Source organism: Aythya fuligula, chromosome 4, assembly GCF_009819795.1.
Source record: "Aythya fuligula isolate bAytFul2 chromosome 4, bAytFul2.pri, whole genome shotgun sequence".
NCBI lineage: Eukaryota > Metazoa > Chordata > Aves > Anseriformes > Anatidae > Aythya > Aythya fuligula.
The window spans coordinates 58,119,837-58,142,805 of record NC_045562.1 but is presented as its reverse complement, the minus strand read 5'-3'; the positions used below and the strand labels follow the sequence as shown (position 1 = coordinate 58,142,805).

At 41.5% G+C, this 22,969-nt stretch overlaps 1 protein-coding gene across 3 annotated transcripts in view; it reads right to left on the bottom strand.

Annotated features, from left to right (window-relative positions):
• Positions 1–685: 685 nt before the first annotated feature.
• Positions 686–22,969, bottom strand: part of CCDC149 (coiled-coil domain containing 149) — a 48,927-nt gene continuing 26,643 nt past the window's right edge. Inside the window, exons 7-13 of one of the 3 annotated variants that reach the window (XM_032187229.1) lie at positions 22,470–22,542; positions 21,065–21,149; positions 19,693–19,837; positions 13,299–13,375; positions 11,903–11,935; positions 8,013–8,120; positions 686–3,859 (exon numbers count right to left, since the gene is read on the bottom strand). In XM_032187229.1, the coding sequence (XP_032043120.1) occupies positions 3,270–3,859; positions 8,013–8,120; positions 11,903–11,935; positions 13,299–13,375; positions 19,693–19,837; positions 21,065–21,149; positions 22,470–22,542 (1,111 nt within the window). In that variant the 3' untranslated portion in view covers positions 686–3,269. The remainder of the gene's footprint in view (positions 3,860–8,012; positions 8,121–11,902; positions 11,936–13,298; positions 13,376–19,692; positions 19,838–21,064; positions 21,150–22,469; positions 22,543–22,969) is intronic. The other 2 variants (XM_032187230.1, XM_032187231.1) reach the window with 2 other exon arrangements.

Here is a 22,969-nt window from a genome sequence, read left to right as displayed (position 1 = left end):
CAGGTAGCGTGTGGATTTGCTCTTAGGTGAGGCAATGTGCTTCAGATCCATTTACGAAACGCACCTCATCCATCCCCTTGCCACAGCATTCCACTTCCCCAGAGCCCAGCAGCAAAAGAGCTTACAGCGGGAGGTGATTTCCCCATTTCTGAAGTCCTAGAAGAAGGGAACATGAGTCTAAAAGAAACCCGGTAAAGTAGTGTTGATTCCACAACAAAACATGAATGAATTTACCAAAAAAAAAAAAAAATCACAGTTCTAATAACACAACAATATAAATTTAAACATCATCCAAGAACAATGCTGACAAGACTATTAAATTGGCTATCACGTAGTGCAGTCTGACTGCTACAAGCGTCTTGGGGTTGAAACTTGTGTTCCTGGGAGAAGGCTAAAACCACAGCCAGAATACGCATTAACTCGGGCAGAACGCACGGGACCAGCATCGCAGCATGAATATTACACTCTGAGTGAGATTTCCAGAGATCCAGGTACCTTTCTGGAATTTAATGGTTGCAAAAAACAGGCATTAGGAGGAAATTCTTCACTCAGAGGGCGGTGAGGCAGTGGAACTGGTTGCCCAGAGAAGCTGTGGATGCCCCATCCCTGGAGGTGCTCAAGGCCAGGCTGGATGAGGCCCTGGGCAACCTGATCTAGTGGGAGGTGTCCCTGCCCATGGCCGGGGGCTGGAGCTGATCTTTAAGGTCCCTTCCAAGGCATCACTCCATGATTAGAATCATTTTATGATTCTATGAAAGATACAAACAAGGCATTTAAGGAGTTACCCCATGACCTTGTTGATATTGAGTTTTCTCCATTTTCTTCTCACAGAAAACAACCACAGCACAACGAATCAGTGCCTGAGGCACTGCACAGCAACTGTGGGTCCAGCACTGCTTCCACCTGCACCAATCTCTGCACCAAGCTCTCCATTAGTTAATGGCATTAACTGGTGTTGAGAGAACAGCGGCAAACATCAGCTCACACATTTGTGGGTCAGGGAAGATTCAGGACAAGGAAACCACGGCCATAAAACACCCTGAACATTTCAGAGCTTAGCTACGTGAAACCCTGCCCCTTTTACTGGCTTGCATCAGCTCTGACCACACTGATATTTAGCTCTGTGCAGGATTAGCTTCTGAAAGATGGAGAAGAACGTATCTTGAATAAAGTGATACTTCATGTAACATTCAAGCATTATAGGAAAAAAAAATCTGCCACAATCTCCCGGAGATTTCAGTTTCTGCAGCCATTTCTCTTCCGACTTGTCAGTACTGTCACACAAATGAGGCAGTAGTGCAGTCAGTTACAATTAATGGCAATGGCGTAACAATCTTTCAAATGCTTAAACTCTTTGTGGTTTTCAGGTTATGAGGAACTTACATTTTTGTCAGGGTAATGAAAGGAAAACTTTTTACTGCTTCATGTTCCCGACGCACTTAAATATACAGATGTTTTTTTCCCTACGGGCTGCTGTGAAATGCTGCAGTGTGGAAGAACCTTTAAAGAGGAAGGAAACGCACCCCAGCAGCACGGTGACTACGGGTTCGCTGCCTGCAGACAGACGCTGAAAGGGTTACACGAAGGCACCTGGCAAGGAACACACGTGAGAATAGCCACAAGCCACATTTTTCACCTTCCCACCATCATTCCTTATATTTACACGTAATCATTTACATACAGCCCTTCTGCTGCTGAATGCAAACTGCTCACGGGCTCTGACACCTTGATTCTGGCAGCACCTGCTAGCGCAGCTCCCATCTAAGCAGAGTTTGTCAGTATTGCTAATATGAACTCTGTTTATTCAGCGGCTGACAAGTGGGCTGTAAAAATTTGCAGCTGGCAGTTATTTGTCAAAGGAGGCTTCAATCTGGGAGGGATTTTCCTTTTTATTAGTAGTATTTTATTAAATTTGCTTTAATTCCCTCTGATTGGTTTCAAGTTCTGGGAGTGAGAAACGAACATTTACAGACAATTAGCTCCCAAGCCAGCAGAAAAATTGCCTTGAGGGCTGCTGGCCCATAGAAGCCCCACAGCTGCAGAGCCGATTCCTTGTGCTACGAGCAGGAGGGGAAGGACGTGCCTCCCCTTCTCCGCCAGCTGCTAACTTCACTGCTGAGCGTTCCCTTGTTGCTGCCTTCCGAGGAGCAGAGTGGCACAGCTCCAGCGTCAGGAGCGGGCTGGGGAATGACACAGCAGCCTCCCTCCCTCTGGCAGCGGTGACAGGCAAAAAGCTTTCCTGTGACTGAACCCCAACAGGGGAAGAAGTTTAAGGAAGGGGTAACAGCACAAATAAACCTCCTACAACAAAGAGCGGTGAAACGAGGAGGAAACACAAACATGATTTTTTTTTATGCTTTCCAAAACGTAAAATAAAACACAGATTCTTTCAAAAAGGAAGGCACAAATGGAGTAGGCTGAAATCTACCACCCGTTACGGTCTGAGGGCTGTTGCAGCTCCTGGAGGCTGAGGGATGCAATTCCAGTACCCCAGAGCACCAAGCAGGCCGGCGAGGCACAGCTGGTTCTCCTCCTCCTGTTTTTGCTTGGAGCAGCACTGCTGTTCCTCACAGCAATAATTCTGGCTCCTCGGATGTTTTTTCAGAGCATCACTAATTTGGGTTCTTAGTGTCTGGTGAAATAACTCCCTTTGTTTTCATGAGATGAACTGGGAGAGGGAGGTAGAAGATGCAAAGGTGTGAAATGAGAGAACAACACACGCAGGGATGGTTCTCAGAGAGCTTTCTGCTTCCATTCCCAACAGCGGTCTTATTCTAAGGACGTACTCACAGCCATTATGGACAGGGAAACAGAATGCAGTCTGAGAAACAGGCAAAACCCTATGACCTTAAGGTACTTCTCAGTTCATCATTCCAATTTTCCATCACTGGACGTGTCCAACCATTAAAATCAAGTCCAGCACTAAGACCGCAGGCCTTCCAGAAGCCCAGTGAGAACGTGGCACATGGTTATCACTGGGCTCTGCTACACGGCTGTAAATCACATCCACCTACACAGAAACCTCAAATCATTACAAAGAACCAAAACGATTAAACCCAAACAGCTTCAAATTCTTTCTCCCAGATTATTTACATTTTTGGTATACTGCAGTTAAAACTAACAGAAGAACACCATTGTTAGACACATACTAACAGACTCGTGTAAAAAAATCAGTCCTCTGACAAACTTTCACTGGTTGTAGTCACAGCAGCACAGACCCACTTGCAAGAGGGTTACGGTGAGAAGCGCAAGGGCTTGGCTGCCATACCTCAAGCCAAACTGTTATCCAAATATTCACAGTTTTCAGCACGAGCAGGCTGTTTCACATTCTCAGATTCAGGGGGCTCCTCCAAGCTGCCGTGTGTGCGTGCAGTGGTGACGCTGAGACCCCCGTGCCCTCTGGGGTCCGCAGCACCCAGCGCGTCCCCGGTGACACCGTTCTGCCTCCTTTGGTTTGGGATCTCACAGTCACTCTCCGAGGTTTCATCACTGTCCTTCAGGGTCTCGGTTTCAGCTGTTGGTTCGCTTTCAGAAGTTGAGGGATCTGTGGGGTTGGACATGTCCGGGCTGGAGAATGGGAAATCTCCCTCCGAGGAGCCATTAAGCTCTGCCCCAACCACCGTGTTCTGCTCCCCAGCTGCATTTTCTGTTCTCTTCCCTTCCAGTTCTGAAACTGCCTGTTCTGTCAGTTTAATTATCTTGCTTTCAAGCTTGTTTATTTCTTCCTCCTCAGAAGGTAACTGGGGTAATGAAGGATAAAAATGTTTATTTTGGTTTCTGTTATTCAAGTTTCTTTCCTGAGGAGCCACGGACTCACTTGCAACAGCACGAGCTTCGTTACGTTCCCCCTTCTGTTCTGCTGAAAGAGAAATGGAACAGCGACATGCCTCATGTTTGTGTACCCGGCCTGGGGACCATCACAACAGTGTCACACCACAGAGACGTCTGCCTCAGTAAGAGATTGCCAGAGTGGTTCTCTATCTTGTCCCTGACCCATTTTTTACATGATAAGCAATCAACACAGGTTTTCTTGCTGGGTCAGGGCTGTTTTGGAGCCTGTCTTTCCCTAACAGTGACAATTTTAGAAGAGTTATAGTTGACACCACACTGCAGAACAGCACAGGCAAATTTTTTTAGGAGTATCAACTCTAAGCAAGGCACTTAGCTGCAGAATTTTGGGACACAGTTTAACATTAATCCCCAAATCAGTACCACGTTCAGAGGTTAACACAAACTCCTTTAATTTTTTTTTTTCTTTTCGCAGCCTCTCATCCAATAATTCTGTTATTGATCCCGCAACACTTCTCCTAACGTAAAAGATTGCTCTAATTTGGTTGGTGTGATAAAACAAAGCAGAAAAATATGAAATATACTATTACACCGAAAGCCAAACACTGAATAGAGTGACAGAACGAAGAAAAAAGTGATGTGCAAACAAACAGCTCTGTAAGAGAATGAATTTGTCCTCGTCTTTGCTTAGGACAAAAAGCCTCACTGAAAATCAGCTTGTGGAGTCAAATAAGAAAAATTGGGAAATGCCAGAAGTAGGGCTGCTCCGACAGCTCCAAATGGCTCTTGCAGTGCATGTGCATTACCTTTTAGTACAGGAGCACTTCCTGGATTTCTCCCACAGGAATCCCACCCTGCTCAATGCACGGAGCAGACTGGCTGCGGGGCGGGATCTGAGCTGTACAGTGCAGGAGCCTACTGCCTCTACCAGCCCTGCCTCATTTATAAGCTGGGAGCTGCTGACTGAGTGAGACAAGGGTGGGCACGAAGGGAACAGACAGTCTAACTACCATTAAGGAAGCCGGGAAAGTCACTCTGAAGAGCTGGGATTTAACTCTGTGGAAAAGGCAGGGATAAATTAACTTTCAAAAGGTGATCACCCACTGGATCTAATCCTCATTATCTGAGTGCTCAGCTGGAAACTCGGAGCTTGATTTGCAGCACTGCTGTGCTCACATTATATATTTGAACACACGTACTCTCCGTGCTCTAAAAATAGCTAAAACTTAGGCACCTCCACTTGGCACTCAAAATTAGAGGGGACTTTGCATTGCTCTTTGTGTGACACGGTTTCCTCCTACAGAGGGATAACACCACCCCATCACCTCGCTGCAGTGCTGTGAAGATAAATCATTCATAGAAGAAGAATTTGTGTGAAGTTCACAGAAAAACAGTACTTTTGTCTTCAGAGAGTGCTTGAAATGGAGCACAGGCAGTACAACAGGAACAATGTGTTCACCAGTGACGATAAAAAGAGAGCTGTTCCCCAGTGGCTCTGATGTTCCCGTACAATCCATCACACGACACCCTATATTGGGTGCGCTGGATGCAGAGAGGTTTTGTGGCAGGACACAGTCTTTAATTCATGTGCCTGTACTATGTCATTATGCATTTTCACACAGGAACTGCACAGTATATCCTACAGACTTCTACCATCCAGCCTAATTGAAACTGATAATAATTACAGGCCAGAACAGGGCTTGATGAGATCATGGTAAGCAGATAGATTTGATCAAAAAGGCCTGAAAAAGGGCCTCTGATTATCTGTACATCTAGCTAGAGCAACATTTTATGTATTACAGAAGGTTCTGGTAAAAAATGTATGTTAGCTCAAAGGATAGAAAGATTTTCTGGGCCAAACACACATTAAATATCCATGGTAGTGTTTATAGGGCCACAGTTGACTGACCTCAGGCCCAGCATTTAAAAATATGCAAGAATCTCATTTCTATTCCACTTATCTGTTGTCATTCAACTGATCAGTCAGCTAATAATAAAGTAAAAGTGGTTTTGTTTTTATTGCTGGAATACTTTTAAACTGAGGTCATACTTGCTCGGTGAATAAAGGCTGATGAACACATTCCTGTCTTCTTAGTTGCCAAATTCCCCCAGATTTTGGAGGCAGGCTGCAGAGATCAAAAATTGCAGTGTGGAGCAAATTCCTAAAACTCAACTCCAGGCAGTCATCCTCTGTGTAAAGCAGCACAGAAGTTGACAGTGCATCACTCCCATGGAGCTGCTGACTGCAGAAGAGCTGTCAGCTCCAAGGAGGAGATACCCTGCAGCTGAAAACGCGCTGCTTCTTTTCCAGGCTTCGAAGGGAAAATGGAAAGCACAAAATCCTCCAGAAAAAGGATCTGGAACAATGGAAGAAGTTATTGCTCCATCTACTGCTAGAAGGTATGGCTTCCCCAGCAGCTGGCAGGCTGGCCCATGGACGTGCTCCTCTGTCACCAAGAAGTTGACCTCGTTTATTTAAACTGTCACAGAGCTGGGTTTTAAGTTTGTCTGAGTTCTCACTGCAGGTTACCAGGTACCCTGTGCCACATACAAATTAAAAGCAAGCTGTTTGTGCAGGCAGAGCAGTAATTTCTTAATCCACCACAATTTAATCACGGGATTTCTCTGTTACAGTTATGAAATGGGAAGGGGTAAAGAGGATGACCTACTGGGAGCCAATTTTTCTGATAACTGCCACAGGCCTAATCCTTGGCTGTCTTCTCTTCAAGGCTGTTTTCTTCCAGTGATCTCTTCCTGTTGGGATCTGTGCTCCTGCATGGTATCTCTTTGTTTACCCGGTCCCTCCATATACTCTGCCCACTTCTTATCCTCCTTTTAGCCTTTATCACATCTTGCCTTCAATGACAGAATTTGGATTCCTCACTCCTGTGCTTAGAATGGGATGAAAACTCCTGCCTATCTTCTCAGGGGTGGAAATCTTTTCCCATTTGTAAATTCCTTGTCCATTAATTATAGATATATTACATGTTTGCATGGTTTTTTATTAAAAAAAAAAAAAAAGTGGTTATCAGAATTAGAGACACAAAAAAGTTACTTGGCTGACATTAAAAAAAATCAGCTGAAGTAGAAAATACATCATGGAAAGCTTCAGTCCAGAGTGAACGTTTGGCAGCGCTACACAACAACAGAAACAAGGTCTGATGAGATTTGACAGGCAGCTTTAATCAAAACTGTAATACCAACCTCACCTAGGACAGGAAAGGAAAGAACGTAATACCACCAAGTAAATACCTTCAGTAACTGCAGATTTAATTAAAAATCAATGATTAAGCAGGCAAAAAAAATGAATATTTATGAGTTGTTATTACTCACTGGAGAACTACTCACTATAGTTTCACTTCTTATTTTTAGCAAAAATATCAGCTGAGCAAGATTATAAAAAATGATCAGTCCGGCTGTCAAGTTTTATCAGATGATGATATGGATAATAAAATCAAAATTAAGCCACAACCTATTTAGTTTCAGGACTAACAAATAAATTGTTTATGATGCTTCATGGTTAGCCGAGTAAGATCTGGGCATACCAGAATATTGTGTCCATTAAAGACCTTATCCAAGCACTGATAGGCAGACACAATCACCTATCTCCTGACCATTATGAAAAACTCAGGAAAAAATTGAGGTTATCAGGAAAACACTATCTTTTTGCTACTGTCACATAAAGTTAGGCTTGACTTTGGAGAGATGTTAATGCTTGCTATTGGGGAAAGTTTTGAACAAAACACGTGGAAGACTTTAAAAAAGCACAGTCAATTTATCTGGGAAAATGAGGGGGGCTTATTTCAATTTACTGGGTGCAATCAGGAAGCCTTTCATCTAGGTATCAGCTTTAATGCAGCAAAGTGCTAAGCCAGTTCCACAGACTGCTCTCCTACTGTGCACTCTAAGGGAGGGAAAAAGAGCAGGAGGCTAACACAGAAGGCATGAATAACTTGTCACAGTATCAAGTTATCTGGCATGAAAATTCTTGGAGGTGTACGACCTGATGCCTAGCGCTGGGCAATCTCTTCAACAGTCATTTTTCAGCGGTTTCTTTGCTCTTTGTACAGGGACCAGCTATCCATTTTACTTGTGGATGATTTATTCAATCTCAGTGACCACTGAAACTTTGCCTTCTGCTATCCCAGCATGAAAATTACATTTTATTTAGAAAGAAATGTGTGCTCAGCTCTCATCATGTTCCTTACGGTCCAGGTGCTCACCTTGTACTTCAGTTTGCTGCGGCTTCTCAGTAAATGCTAACAACGGTGACCTAGACCGCTGTATAACAGGCAAGGCTGGGTCACTGAACGTTATGGTGTCCTTTCCACCTGAAACAATCAAAGTGTTAGAACCATTAATTCGCTAATTGCACTCATCGTTCACTAATGATATTCACACAGATCCTACAGCTTAACTCCTTTTTTTCCAGTGCCATGAAAAGAAGTACAGAACCAGAAAAGCATCTCAAATGATCCTTCTACAGCATGGAAATAAAGTATTTTATAGCATAGCTGGAACATGTAAGTCAAATAAAGAAAAATAACGAAAGGTAATTATTATTTATTTTTTTAGACACATTGCAGAGCAAAGGACAACCTTTGAAAGAAGAGCAGGTGCTATATTCAGCAAATTGTATTCACCATACAATTCAGGTTATTACAAATCAGATCATACCAAAAGTTTTGCAGTAAGTAATCTGGGGTAAGGCTATATTAATACACGGATCATTTGCATGCCATTGCCAGCAAGTGCTCAGCACTGACTCTGTACTCTTATCACCCTGCCTCCTATCACCTGTGTACTTTTACACTACAGGCTCATATATGTACTACAACGTTTCCTTAAAAAAATAAAAATAAATGTAAAGATTAGCACAACTATGAGGCAAGCCAGAGCTGAGGCAGCAAACCAGCAGACACTGCTAGGGAACTGGAGGGATTTTAACCTGAAAATTCCCCAGACGCTTCTGAGCATTTTTGTTTGGAGCCAAATGCACAAGGGCAATTTTCCAGCTCTTTTGCTGAGAAAATTGTGCAAGAAACTCTTCAGCTGAGGACTTTGCTGTAGATGCCCAGTCTTTACATACGTTAGCAATACAGAAAGCAACACCTGCAGACTCTTTAGGAAGTCCTCCACTATTCAGGATGCTTGTGCTCGTAGTGACTGACATTACCTTAAACCTAGAGGGAAGGTGGCAAGAAATTTGCAAGATCAGCTAAGCGTGGTGTTTGCGTGGCCTCCAGAACAACTGCCAGCCGATAACTAATGGCTGGGAAGGTGGCAAGCTCCTGCTCTATTTATCTCCATAAGAATGGACATTTATGTAACAACCACTTCTCCCCTCTAAATCTGCTTGTACATTTCACCTTAAGGCGACATCCTAAATCTAATCACCCATCCAAGACAAGGACTTTGGAAAGGGCACCAGGTCAGGAGATACCCCGAATAAATCCTTCCCTGAGAAAGTTCTGGTACCTCCTGAGGGAGAGTGAAAGTCAAGCTGTTCCCTCGGCATCAAACTGGGCCGCCCCAGTCTCTAACTGCTTTGGAGCACGCCGCCTGTAAAGACCTTGATACTGGAGGTATTAATGACTTTTTAATATCCTTAGCATGTTGGGGTGTATACTGCAGCAATGCGAATGCAATTAATGCTTTAGAAGCATTGACCTTGTCAAGCTTTGATCCCACTGTCAAGTATGCATCAGAATTCTGCCTCTGCGATAGCAAGTAATAAAAAGAAATAATTAACTGACAACAAAGTACAGCCCTTGCCCCAAGTGTACGGCAAAATTAATTAAATCTAAAGGAAATAAAAAAGGCAAAACAAATCTGATGGCTATTCCAAAATGCAAAGGCCCCTAAAAGAATGCACTTTCCTGCAACACTGAAGGAATTTCTGTGTGGAAGTAGAATTAAATCAAACAGGGAACTAGTCGTACAGCAATACCTTATATTCATACGCATGGTCAGAAGTAGCCAATGTCTAAAAGATCCAAAAGAACACAGTGGAGGAGGCCAAATTCAAAAGGATTATAACTAAAGAATTTGGGGGGGAACCACTCTTAACAGTTAAGTGGAAAGCAGAGAATTATTTTTTTGGTAGAATGAAAAAAAAAGAAGTAAAGCCTCAGCTACAGACCCTTACAAGCTTCAAAAAAGAAACTTCTTGACTTCCAGCCAGCATTTACACAGCAAACACATTCACCTTCACATTTTTCTCTGAAAACCAACTTGGTTACATAAAATAAGTTCAGTATCCACACAGCTTAGCCACAGATGTGGCCCGAAGAGCCCCGTATATATTTATTTATTAACAGTGACTCCCAACCACTCACGAAGGAGGGACGCGGCTGTTGCTGTGCTCTATTCTTTGCATCAAGATGTGAAGTTGGATTACACATGGGGAATTTTAATTAGCTGCCGTGGAAGCTCAATTTCATAACCCATACGGCTTCATGCAGAGTTGCTCTATTTAATGAATTTTAAAGGGCTTTGGTGAAAAGCATACAGATCTCAGAACAAGCAGACCGGTTTTCAATAGGAGCACATTCATTTGCTGTCTTCTCCAGGAGAAATGAACTCCTCTACAAGATTCCCAGGCTTGGGGATCCACGTAGAACCTCTGCTCCATTCAAACAGCCTCCAACACAGCAGCTGCTGAGCCCGTTAATTCTGCCTGGCCCCTGCTCCTCGCTGGTTACTGAAGAGCAAGAGGCAGCACAGAAACCTTCCTAACAACCCAGGCAGGGAAAGGCTGAGTCATGGCTCAATCTTTCCTTTAGGCTTTTTTTTTTTTTTCAGTGGAAATCTGGAATTTTCAGGAACTGACAGATTTTGAAAAATACAGTCTCACTTATCTGAATATCTAGTGCCATCTTAGTGTAAGAGGACTAGGCTGGTGTTTAGTTCATTTTAATGCTAAGAATAATTACACATGCATATTTGAACCAACCATAACGTATGTAAGACAAGGCAAAGAATCAAATGCTTCTGTCAGCATCACATCCTCTGCCTCCTTCTCAAGACAAGTGGGCTCATAAGAAGAAAACAGAGGTAAATCTATGACCAAGGTTGCTTTATTTTTAGCAATGAACCTCCCCAAATACTCATTCAATTAAAGCCCGTTTTCCAAACAGGGGAAGCCGAAGTTTGCAATAGGCAGAACTTCTACAGAAACTGAACTTATGCTACCAGATCAACCATTTCGAAAATTAAAACATATGCTTCCTCTTCATTTAGCTTCCCCATAGTTGATTCATGCATTGCACAAAAGGCAGATGACCAATATGTCACCTAACAAAAAAGTTAGAAGCAGTCAAGCTCTTTTTTCAATAGGGTGAAATTTATTAACATCATTTATTAACAGCATTTGGAAGGTACTAATATCATGGTGACAATGGATGCTTTAAATGTTATACAGACAACAATGCCCAAGTGGGAACGTTGAGTTCAGATTAAAACCCTTCAATTTATAAAGTGCATATCTTTCAGGGGCAGACTGAACATCAGCTTTCATCTGCATACTCTTCCAGAGACAGAAATTCAACTCAAAACCATATAATGCTTCTCTTTGGATTTAAGACTGCCTAGGTGAGATAGCCTCTGTGTTCTGCCTCTCACCCAAGCTCAGATTCAGCTGCAGAGTCCGTTATGCTATTTCCAATGCTACCTATTACATGCTGCTGTTTTATGGAGCAGAAGCTTTCCACACTCTGAAAAGAAACATGGCAACCCAGCAGTTGTTGCAAGGCTCTTTCTGACCACATCGGGACTACAGTGCATTTGGAAACAAAACTACACTCTTGATTTAAAAAGAAGGCAGCAAACTAACAAACCAACCTTGGTGTTCAACAGAATTCATAAGCTACTGGAAAATTCATTTACAACTATTAAGGATCATCCTTCCTTACTGTTTTCCTCAATTTAAACAAAGTGCCTCGTAGAGCAGCCTCTATTTCTCTTGTGGTCATCTAATTCACTTGACTGAACATCTTAACCTGACAGATATAAAAATGTTCAGATAACATTTCCATTTATTTACATGCAGTCATAATATTTAATGCACTGCTAGAATCAGTTACTAAAAATATATATGTCAAGCAGAACCTACTCCCAAATCCCACTGAGACATTGTAGCTCAGGCCTTCAGGCAGCAAAAGAAAAGAAGGAAAGAGACAGTTGTTATTGTATAAATATTAATTTGATGTCTTACCTACACAGACCAACAACGGAGCAATTAGTTCCCACTGCTTGTTGTTCTTTTTAATACATTTTGTAAAGATTAGAAACACTGCTCTTATTAGTGTACTAATTCCATGGAACGGTATTTTTGGGGGGAAAAAAAACACAACCAGCCCTACATTAACCCTTTAAGCTTATGATACACATTTGTACTAATGTACAGAACTCTATTAGCAGGATCTTGCCAAATATTTCACCTCCACTTTTTGGAGAACGTGGGGAGGGACAAATGCTCCCAGCACTGTATGCGCATTAGATGCCTAACTGAAGAGTAACCCAGGGGAACAAATTTGGGACTTTCAGTTCTGGAAAGCCCCAGTGAAAGCCAGTTCCAGAAAGATGATTCAGAATGCCTGCAACAGGCAGAAATATACCCCATTAGGCCACATTGCTTTTTCACTAGTTCTCTTCAGCTTTGTCAAATGTTTTTCTTCTAGATTAAAAGCTTGGGTATAAAAACACAGAGCCAAAAACCCAGAAGCCTGAACTATACTAGCTCCCACCCCCACTGCTAGGAAGCTGTAAACAACAATGCCTAATGGTGCAAACACCAACAATGGAGCAGCATAATTTACAGTGGTTAAAAAAGATACAATTAGGTGTAATGGGAAGAAAAGAAGCAAAAAGAAAATGTAAATTAAATATTGCCCATTTTCCTAACAGCAAGGTCTATTAGGAAGCAGATTAATCTCCCATTACTTGAGTAATTTAAACCAAATACAATACTTAAGATGCTACAGGGAATAATCCTGTTCTAGAGAGAGGGACTAGAAAATTTCAGATCATTTACAGTTCCAGTTTCTTAGAGATTATCATTCTACAGAAAAACATTATGAAATACAGCAATAAAAACCATGGAAGTTACAAAAAGTACAAAATTAATCAAAAAACCTGTTGAAAAACATCATGGCTATTATCCTATGTGTATCATTTTATACAACTGCTTAAATAAAATAGCTCAAAGTTTTTGCCTTTCTTCTTTTTCTTTGCAAACTATGAAGACAATTTGATTATTGCCAATAGTTATTTTGTTGTATCCATACTGGAAATAGGGTTTAAATAGCATAGCGAGCTTCGGTTTCAACTCAATGTTTATTAGAGGTTTCTAATTTTGCAAACGTGCTTCACAAAATGCCATCATTCACAAAATACTGCACATTCATAAAATAACTGTCATTTAAAAAATTATAGCCAAGCTTTTCTTAAATGCAAATCTGTCCATGAAAACTACATAATGCAAGCTGTTCTCTTGAATTTTTACTAACCTGGAAGACTCCACAAACCAGCGATTTCCAAAGTTCTTAACTTCTTTTCAAGTTCTGCCACTCGATTACCTAAAATTCTTTGAAAAAAAGAAAACAACAAAGAAAAAAAATCAGAAATATTCAGCTGAGAGGGGATTCCTTGTCTTAGTAAGGTAACCAAAGCCTGATTGTTTACATGACTGCAATTGAATTTTTAACTTGCTACTTGACTAGTGTAGTAAACCTGTTCACAATTCCCACTTTTTACTAATGGCAACAGACAGCCTCCCCCAGAGTTTAGAGAAAATGAAATTTAGTTGTCTAACTTATCCCATGATTAAAAAAAAAAAAAAGATTTAAAAAAGAAGATCTAGGATGTACTAGACAGTCAACCTTTGCACATTACGGACCAAGAATAGCAACTTGCAGTATTTCTATTTCCTTTGCTTGCAAATCTGTCTTCCCAGTTCCTTTTACTTTCTCTGCAGCTAAATTTGGAAGGTAAGGGCTATGTGATCTAAATATGCAAAATCCAATATATGGATTAATTTTGAAGTTCTAGTCACGATTTTGGCCTACTGTTATTCACAAGGGTTTGTCTATCACTAAGATTGCTTAATGCAGCAACAAATTGCCTTGCTGCTACATCTCTCTTAAGTGCTGAACTCTTCTTCTTTACTAAAAAGCTTCAAGCTCTTTAGTGCCTTTATCACCCACCCTCTCTTAGTTTCCACTGCATTTCTTGGGTCATCTCTTTTATATGTGATTCCTACATAAATACTATTTGCGGTTAGCTCTCCTGCAGGATTTAACTTTCAGTTTTAATTCTCTCCCAAGATCAAATGCGAGATTCCTATCTTGCAAAGAAAGCTTTTTTTTTTCCCCCAATGAATTTTTGAAAGTGTTTCTCTCACAGGCACAGCAAGTCTCCCAGAGTCAGAAGTCTTTAAATAAATCCCAAACAATACACAGAGTGAAAAACCTGTTTTTTTCTCTCAGACAGCAATTCTAAACATGACAGCAGAGATAATGGGCAGCAAGTTTTACTCATCAAATTACAGCAATGGGATAAGTCAGTTAAATTTGAACTGAATGCTGAGAAGCAGCACAACACAACACAGCAAGGCAACATCATCTTCCCAAGCTCGCCAGGGCCGTGTAATACTGCACTGCATGCTCTCCACCTAGGGCTTTATGCTGCAAACATCTGAGCAACCTGGGAATGTCATTACTGACAAGATGACAGAGTCTGGAAGATGACGGACAGCAAAACCAGCAAATATTAAATGGGCTAGGAAAATCGATTAACAAAGACTAAGAATTTCTGAAATCTCTGATGTGAGGGCTCTGCAATGACAGAAGGGAAGCCTGGAAGTATTTTAAAGACCACAAAAATGCCAGGATGAGACAGGCTGTAAAAGAGAAAGCTCATAATGAACATTGAAGTAAGCACTGGGTGGCACAAGGGGTATATAGCAATTAGCAAGCAAGCAGCCCATCCTGTGTACTAGCAGAGGGGCGAGTGTGGCAGCAGTTATTTCTCCACTGAAATTCAATAACCAGCCAGACCACCAAGGTTATGATGGATCTAATGCTGTTGTCTCCAGAGACAATCAAAATCGTTCAAGTCTAGATTTTGCTTTCAGAATGCTTCCTTCTGATACAAGGGGCTCAGATTTAACAGCTCTATGTCCATATCCTGGTGTGCTGCATTGCCCTAAGGGCTCGCTGAAGGTCAGCTGAAGGATATGGAAATCCCCTGGCTAAGGGGCAGGGAACAAAGAAATCATGCAAGATTCCTTCCAATGTTAACTCTGCCAGAGAGCCAACAAAACAAAGCTGATGTGGCTAATGATTGTCACTACAAATGGGTCACGCCTCGTTATTTTAATAAGTAGTTCACCCATAGTTCCAAGGCAGAAAGGGGGGAAAAGATACTGCCCTCCCTGTCAATTTCAATAAACACGCAAATTCCACTCTCTAGATTAAGTTCAGTTACCGTTACTGCTCTTGTTATTCGGACAATAGCAAAATCACTCTTCTCTTCCTTCTCTTAAGCTTTATAATTCATTTATCTGCTGTATCACACTATTTCTAAAGATTCTGGAGCAAATCTATCCTGGTAATTCCTACTGAAGCCTCTGAAGAGACAACAGACACTTATTTTTTTTCAGCTTTGTTGCAGGTTCTCATGTATGAGGACCATCCTGCAGCTCTGAACACTGCTCAGCAGGAAGAGAGGACAATACTTAACGATGCTGCTTTCATTCAGGCACAGAGCATAATACATTCCCTGTTGAGTACGATTCTGGTTCGCACCAAACCACATTATTTGAAGAGAGGTATGGGAGAAATTAATCCTACAAAAAGCTGTGAGTCTTAAATAAATGTTTATTGGAAATCCTGCAAACAGCACGGTTTGCCCCTTTCCACTGTGATCGAAGTAATTTGGCACCTCCACATGCGCCGTGGAAAGACCGAGCTGTGGTAGCCTGGACCAGCAGGTATTTTGGAAGATGCTGTTTAGGTAGTATCCGATTAGCAGCCCTAATCTATTTTCTACCTCTAGCCATCATGGACCAGATCCTTTGACTACAAGAGGATTGTGTCACTGACAAAGGTGCCTGGAGCTATTCCCATTGCTCTCTGGTCACGCGTCTAACGCAGCAAGGGAGGTTGTCTAAGCCTCCTTCCAGGACAAGGTTTTAGAGGAATCTGTTGGTCCCGTAAGGGCAGCAACGCTCCCACCTGAATACAGAAACTCCCTTCTAGTACTCCCAATGCACATGAGCACAGCCTCAAGGGAGCTGTGCTGATTTACAGCACCTGAGCTCCCTTCAGCCTCACCTTCAGCTTAGTTCTAGCTCTGGAACAGGTCACAGGTTAACACAACCCCTTGTTGTGCTTCTGGCCATGACCAAGCTTGCCCAAGTAATGTTAAAATCAGTGCAACATGTCTAAGCAGGAGAGCGGTTTCTAAACTCATCTGGCTTGCATGAGTGCTGGCAATTTCATGAACAAATTGCATTAAGAAAGAGCATATAACTAACTGCTTATTGCTGGTGGAAGCCAAAAAGATTTTTATCCATTTTCTAGGCAGGGTTAGGGCTGTTGATTTTCACATTTATGTGACTATTTAATCTGGCAACACATTACTGCATACAGAATTCATTTACAACTGCTTTTTCAAATTAAGCTAATGTGCTTGAGAGGAAAAAGATAGGCTGCTTCTTAAACTTGGCAGTAGTAGATACCAATCCCATGGGCAAACTGACCCAGCTTCTTGCCATATAACTTTTTTTCTTAAATCATAGATCATATTTTCATAAATCATTGGGTTGGAGGGGACACCTCCTACAAGACCAGGTTGCTCAAAGCCCCATCCAGCCTGGCCTTGAGCACTTCTAGGAACAGGGCATCCACAGCTTCTCTTTGCAACCTGTGCCAGGGCCTCACCACCCTCTGAGTAAACAATTTCTTCCTATCTTCCTAAATCTATCCTCTTTTACTTTAAAACCATTACCCCCTTGTCCTATCACTACACTCCCTGATAGAGAATCCCTCTCCAGCTTTCCTGTAGGCCTTTATCTTGTAAAAATGGAGCTAAAAAATTACAGGCTGGATTTAGCCCACTCATTTCTAGGCATATCCTCCCACGGTTCCTTTTATCATGCCACATATTTAGAAAATCAGCAAGAATGAGAGTGTGCCTGTTCCAAGAGCAAGTGGTAATAACGGATGATTTTAACAACAGGATAACAGCAGAAAGTCAACTTCAACAGCACAGCCAAATTACAATCTAAGTAAAAAAAAAATAGTCTTGATATTTCTTTATTTAATCAAAATGCAAATCTACTATCCTATTATTTAAACTTACAGAGCTGTATTTCGATCTTCGCGCAACAAAACAGGTTTTGGCTTTGGAGTACACTAACTGTTGGGAGGGAAGTAAGTTCATATGGTCTGAAGAGTCCCACTTCCTGAGAACAGAATCACTCACAGATTAATTGTCTATCAAATATCAGAAGTATTTCTTCCCTGAAAGAAACAACCACTCCAAAAATCTCATGTTCTCTACCCAGCTGAATCTCACCTTTTTCATGTAACAATCTGAAAGATCAACTCTGTTCTCCAAACAAGCTCTTTGCACAGGAAAAGCTGGGCAAACAGGAGAAGAGGGATAAAGGAGAAGACTTCTATTTATGTAAAACCGTCTGTCAAACCATTTCTCTCTAGCCCCATTTCCTTCTCCTCCTTTGAATGGAGCGATGTCTTCAAGCAAAGAATGCATCTACTATGAGTCTGTGGAGCCACCTGTTTCACCCGTGCAGTGCCCTCAGTCTCACCTCTGACTTGCTCCAACAGCTGGGCAGTTTCTTACCCATTTTCAGAAGTCATCAGCCTCTACTCCTAATTGTTTATGTGGTAATTAAGTGACCCCTACAACCACCTAATGCACCTGAAATAAGGGATAGTTTTCTCTGATGTCCTACTTGCACGTCCCTTTTTCACTTTAACCCCTTTGTGACTTAGGTGCTTCTACACGAAGTAGCTCCCATTCTTCCTAGCTCCTTAAAAGCTTCTTTAATCCAACTAAAGCCAAAGGTGACAAAAAGAACAAGCACACTGCACGGGAGTGTTACTGCCCTTCACTCCTTCCCAGGATTTATGATTCTGTTTTTTCCCCTGAAGCATCCTGAGCCAAATACAACACTGCAGTTCTGAGCACACTGTATTTCAGAGGGAGGTGGATTATCACTGCCCCCTAAGACCTCATCTTCTGTTGGGCATCACATATTAATTATTGCACGTGTCCAACCTCGACTTCAATGGTTACAGATGATCAGTTTGGCACACAGATAAAATAGTATCTCCTACTGAAGGCTTATCTCAAGAAAGCCCGTACTCAACAGATGAGAACAGACCCTGGTACCAGAAGGTAAAGCCATCACTACAACAATACATTTGAAAGATGCGAGAGACTGCAAGAGATATAAAATTAAGAAAGAAATTTGCTACAGTTACAGGCAAGAATATGCACATAATTACACGAGGTCATGACTCGATATCAGGATGTAAAGGCAAAGATCAATTACACCTGAGCTACCAGCAGTTCCTCGCTAGATGTTTCTCAGCTGATGTTACATCAGCAGCAAGAAGGGGGTAAGCAGCTGTGAGCCCCTCCAGTAACACTGCTCGGTGCAGGAACTCCCCTTACATTTCACGACACACAAAAGGCATGAATTGACTGAGCTGCCATCTACTTGAGCTGGGCTACGTTCTTCCTTTAGTCTCCCTTTAGCTGATCAGGCATTTGCTTTCTCAACAGTATTTAAGAGCAGCTATAAACTGCTCCTCCACTTCTGTTGCCACATCACTAAGAATTATGCAATGGAGTCTGCCTAGTATCAGAGTTATGAATTTTCAAAATGAATCATCTATTCTAGTGCAATACAGTGCACTTCAGTACTACTCCTTCCTTTCATGAACGATGTCTGCCTGTTTCTGACATCTGGTCCTGATGTGCTTTTGAAAAGCCTGAATAACCTCTGATTACCAGTAGTGACTCAGTGTTGCAAACAACCCCTCCAAATCACCAAAAAAAGCCAGAAAGAAAAAAACAAACAACGAACAAAAAACCTGAGCGCAGCATCAAGGAACACTTCCTAGCTCTGATTTTCATACACCGTATGAGGACAATAGTATCAGAATGTCAGAAAATGTGTCAAAAACGATGATATTCTGCCATGATAGGTGCTGTGCAAGGTACAAAGAATTCTACTGATGAGTAGAACAGCTAAGGGTAAACAAATTCTCCTTGAAAGTTCAGTTCAGGTTTAAAAAAATAAACTAAATCATACAGTAGCAATATAACTGCATTTATCTCCTAACATTTTTGGCAAGTAACTACAGGAGCAACAGCTACAATCCATATTATACATAGGCTACTGGCCTGTGACAAATGTCACATTAAAACTTTTCAGAGCCTTTCCTAGGTGTGTCATTTACTGTTCTCACCAGTGTTTGTTGTTAACACTTGATTTATCGTGTATCTTCTCCATTTCAAAGGTGTCCTTCCTCCTGGCTGCTTTTCTTTGGCTCTCCCTACAGACTACCTGCTAGAAATGCCACTTCATTACTGGAAACCAAATAGTTTCCTATGGTTTATCTTCAACCTGAACTGTGAATCAATCCTTGTGTAGCAGAAGCAGGCAGGTCTCTTTAAAATATATTTTTTTCTCTAAACATATAGCTGATCTTTCAGTTCTAAAACCTGAAGAACCCACCTGTTAACAATGACAATGAATTCTCTCTGAAAACAGACCTTCCTTTCCATTTCCCTGAAACTCCCCCAGAACTAGGACTTTGCCATGGCTTGGTATGTTCTATTTCACTTAGAAGTCGTGCTACCTACTTGTTCGTTTGCCTTTGGTGTTGTATGACCATGTTTTTTTCATGGATCGTTTCCAACAGTGCAGTGGCCAGTGATTTGAGATCTGAAATGGACTGTGGCGTGGCTGGAAGGCTACATCCATGATCCTCCGACAACAACTCTTGGACTATAATGTTAAAAACACAAATGAGTTTTGGCTTCTCGTGCACAGAGACGTGACACAAACATTTATTTAACATCAAAGAATTATTACTTCGATGAATACATATAATTTTCCTTCAGCTAACAAACAACACCAAAAGAGGAGAAATGTAATATGCAGCTGACAGAAAGACGGCGGCTTTGTGAGCTGACTGCTGTTCCACAGCAATTGCCAGAACAAGAAGAGGCAGACACATTTTCTGTTCATTTAATTCTGCTTTTGGAAAATGACTTTTGTTCAGGAGGAAACAAACTCATTCTGCTAAACCAGTGAGGCCTACAGATGGTAAAAAATGGGGTATTTCTCTCTCACTTACATTAAAATATAAGCCCACAAGGAAGTTTTTATATTACTTTTTGTAAATCTTGTATCCTTCAGGTTATTTGAGATTGATGTGAAAATAGTCACCCATGAACTTCCTCTGCAGCTTAGAGCCTGTTTACCTTTCAAGCACATCAGGAAGTTCACTAGTTACTTCTGTAACTAGAATCTGGCTCTGCCTCTTTATACGCGAGTATATGAAGAAGAGGACACAAAAGGAATCAAAAAATATTTTCAGCCTGCTACAACAAACACTACTGATCTCAGGTGTGTGTATGAATGTACCACCACCTCCACAGCAGGGTGGTACACCGGTACACTGCTTGGCACAGTGAATTTTCCCTACTACTCTGCTTTCCTTTCTTTTTTTAATCTTAATTTTTGTTTGAAGGGGGAGATTATGCCATTTTGCTTCCCACAAAGAAACATGGGACAATAAATTTTTTTGCAAACATCTGAATATAAGGAGCAGAAAATTTGACTTAGGGCCCCTCCTCTATCCCCCTGTATATTTTTCATTGGAATATGAATCGAGGTTGTCGTTGTTAGCTGAGGAGAGAGACTGAAAAAAGAAGTGATTTGTCAGGGTCAAAGTTGCAAACAGGCTTACAGATAAGAAAGAATACATTTGATCCAGCTGACTGGGAAGAGAATGAATGGCAAAGGAGTACCAAAAGGAGAAGCAATACTCAAGAGGCAAATTTTGTATCGAGTCAACTGAGAAAAGGATGAAAAAACAGCACATGATAATAAACACAGAAGAAAACAAAGATTTTGTTTTGGTTGGTGAGGAAAGTGTTACTGAAATTAAGAGGTAAGATGAGAGGAATTCAACGAGACACGCAACACTGTGCTGCGTTTACGTAATACCTTGCTTTGCAGACAGGACGCCAGTCAGAGCACTGCTACTGGATCTGCCATGAGTCTTTGAATTTTTTCGCCTCTCTAGTGCGTTCTGAGGAAACAACAAATATCTCACTTAGAAAAACAGCAGCCAAAAAAGTTCTACTTCACTCCTTTCATCAGGAGTAAAAAATCTGAATTGGATTTTGGTCTCAGAACTTCTCCACAGGGCCTGAAGCTACACTGATAGTATCCTATGGATAGTGTACTATGGGGCAACATCCTATGGAAGTGTGATCTTCCTGGAATATTACAGCACAAACAGATTTTGCAATGTTAAAAGACTCATCCTGCCTCATTGCAATCACTTTATTGTAGTCTCTCCAACCCCTTACCCTAACCCCATGCATTTTTAAGACTTGTCTATTTTTGAATAAACTGATGAGTGCCAATGAAGATGCTGCAGTATTCTGTAGTCAGTGTCAGTCAGGATCAAAATCAGACCTTCCCCGGCATTTCTCTTGATAGAGTTCAAATGGAAAATTCAAACTCCTCCTATCAGGACTTCTAGAAGCCCTTTCAGGAGGAAATACTGACTTTCAGGACTTAATAGCAGAACGATCCTGCTACAAAAGTCCAGCTCTTGCAAAACAACTACAGTTATGTGAAACCCCTGAGACCACCAAGATGTTCAGCTCTCACCCATGAACAAACTTAAACTCTGACATACCAATATCACGAACATGTACAGACACTGAAATGAACTTGGCAATACTTTCAGAATTTTTGATCATTCACAAAAATTAGTGCTGTGACTGCTTCACAGTGACCTAAATGGTTAAGCAGTCCTACTGATGGTCCTAAGACAGCCATTCCCATGCCTTAACATGCCTTTCCCACTTTGCGAAATCACATGCAGAAGAGAATGAAAGTGCTTCACTGCAGGAAAGAGCGAGAATATTTTGCCCTTTAGGTTCAGTCCTGAAGGTTTACTGCACAACAATACAGACCTTAACCCAGGAACGAAGGACCCATGAAGACTTAGCACTCATTAGGAACAAGCAGTGGTACCATGAGGGAACAGGGAGGCAAGAACTGCTTGGGGCAGGAATGCAGCTGCAGCCGTTTCCCACACACTGTGTGACTTGCTACTTTTTACCTACCCGCCACAGAACTTAAAAATAGAATAAAAATTGCTTCACTTTTCCAAGTGCCCCTAATAGTTGACACATTGTTCTACATCAGATGAAAAGCCTACAAGATTACTGAGCATGTAACACTCATACATGCTAATATTGTCAGAATGTTAAAAGTGATTTTTCTTTGACAGCATAATTTTGTCCTTTTAATTCATATAAACCCAAGAATGAACAATAACCTCCACGAACAACAAAGCACAGTTTAGATGATATATACATTGAGAGGATGTTACCTTATATTTAGTAATATTAGACTTAAGAAGGTTCACTTCCTCTTGAAGTTGCTTTAATCTCTCTTGAAGATACCTGGAAAAAAAAAAAAGTCATCTTTTACATCACGTTGGGTTCAGTATTGCCTCAAGTGCTCCTCTTTACTATGTGGAATGTCTTCTCTTTGAGTTACTGAGAATTGTTTTCCATCTACAGTTTGCAGAGGGATAAAACAACAAAATCTTAACTGCTCTTGACCCCATCAAAATTTAAGTAGGGAAACAAACTGTATCAGAAAAGGAGGCTGGCCTTCTGTTACATTTGTCAATAGTCCTGCACAACCATATTGTTCCTCCGGATTTTGGGGTCCTCTGTGCCTGAAAGCTTGTAAGATGGACCCTAAAGATATGTATATTTGTCAACACAAGGATCAACAATGCAGAGCTTTTGCATTGCAGTTATCACTCACTCACATGGCACTTCTCATTAGCGATCAAAAAGCATAGCTGAAAAATCGTATACA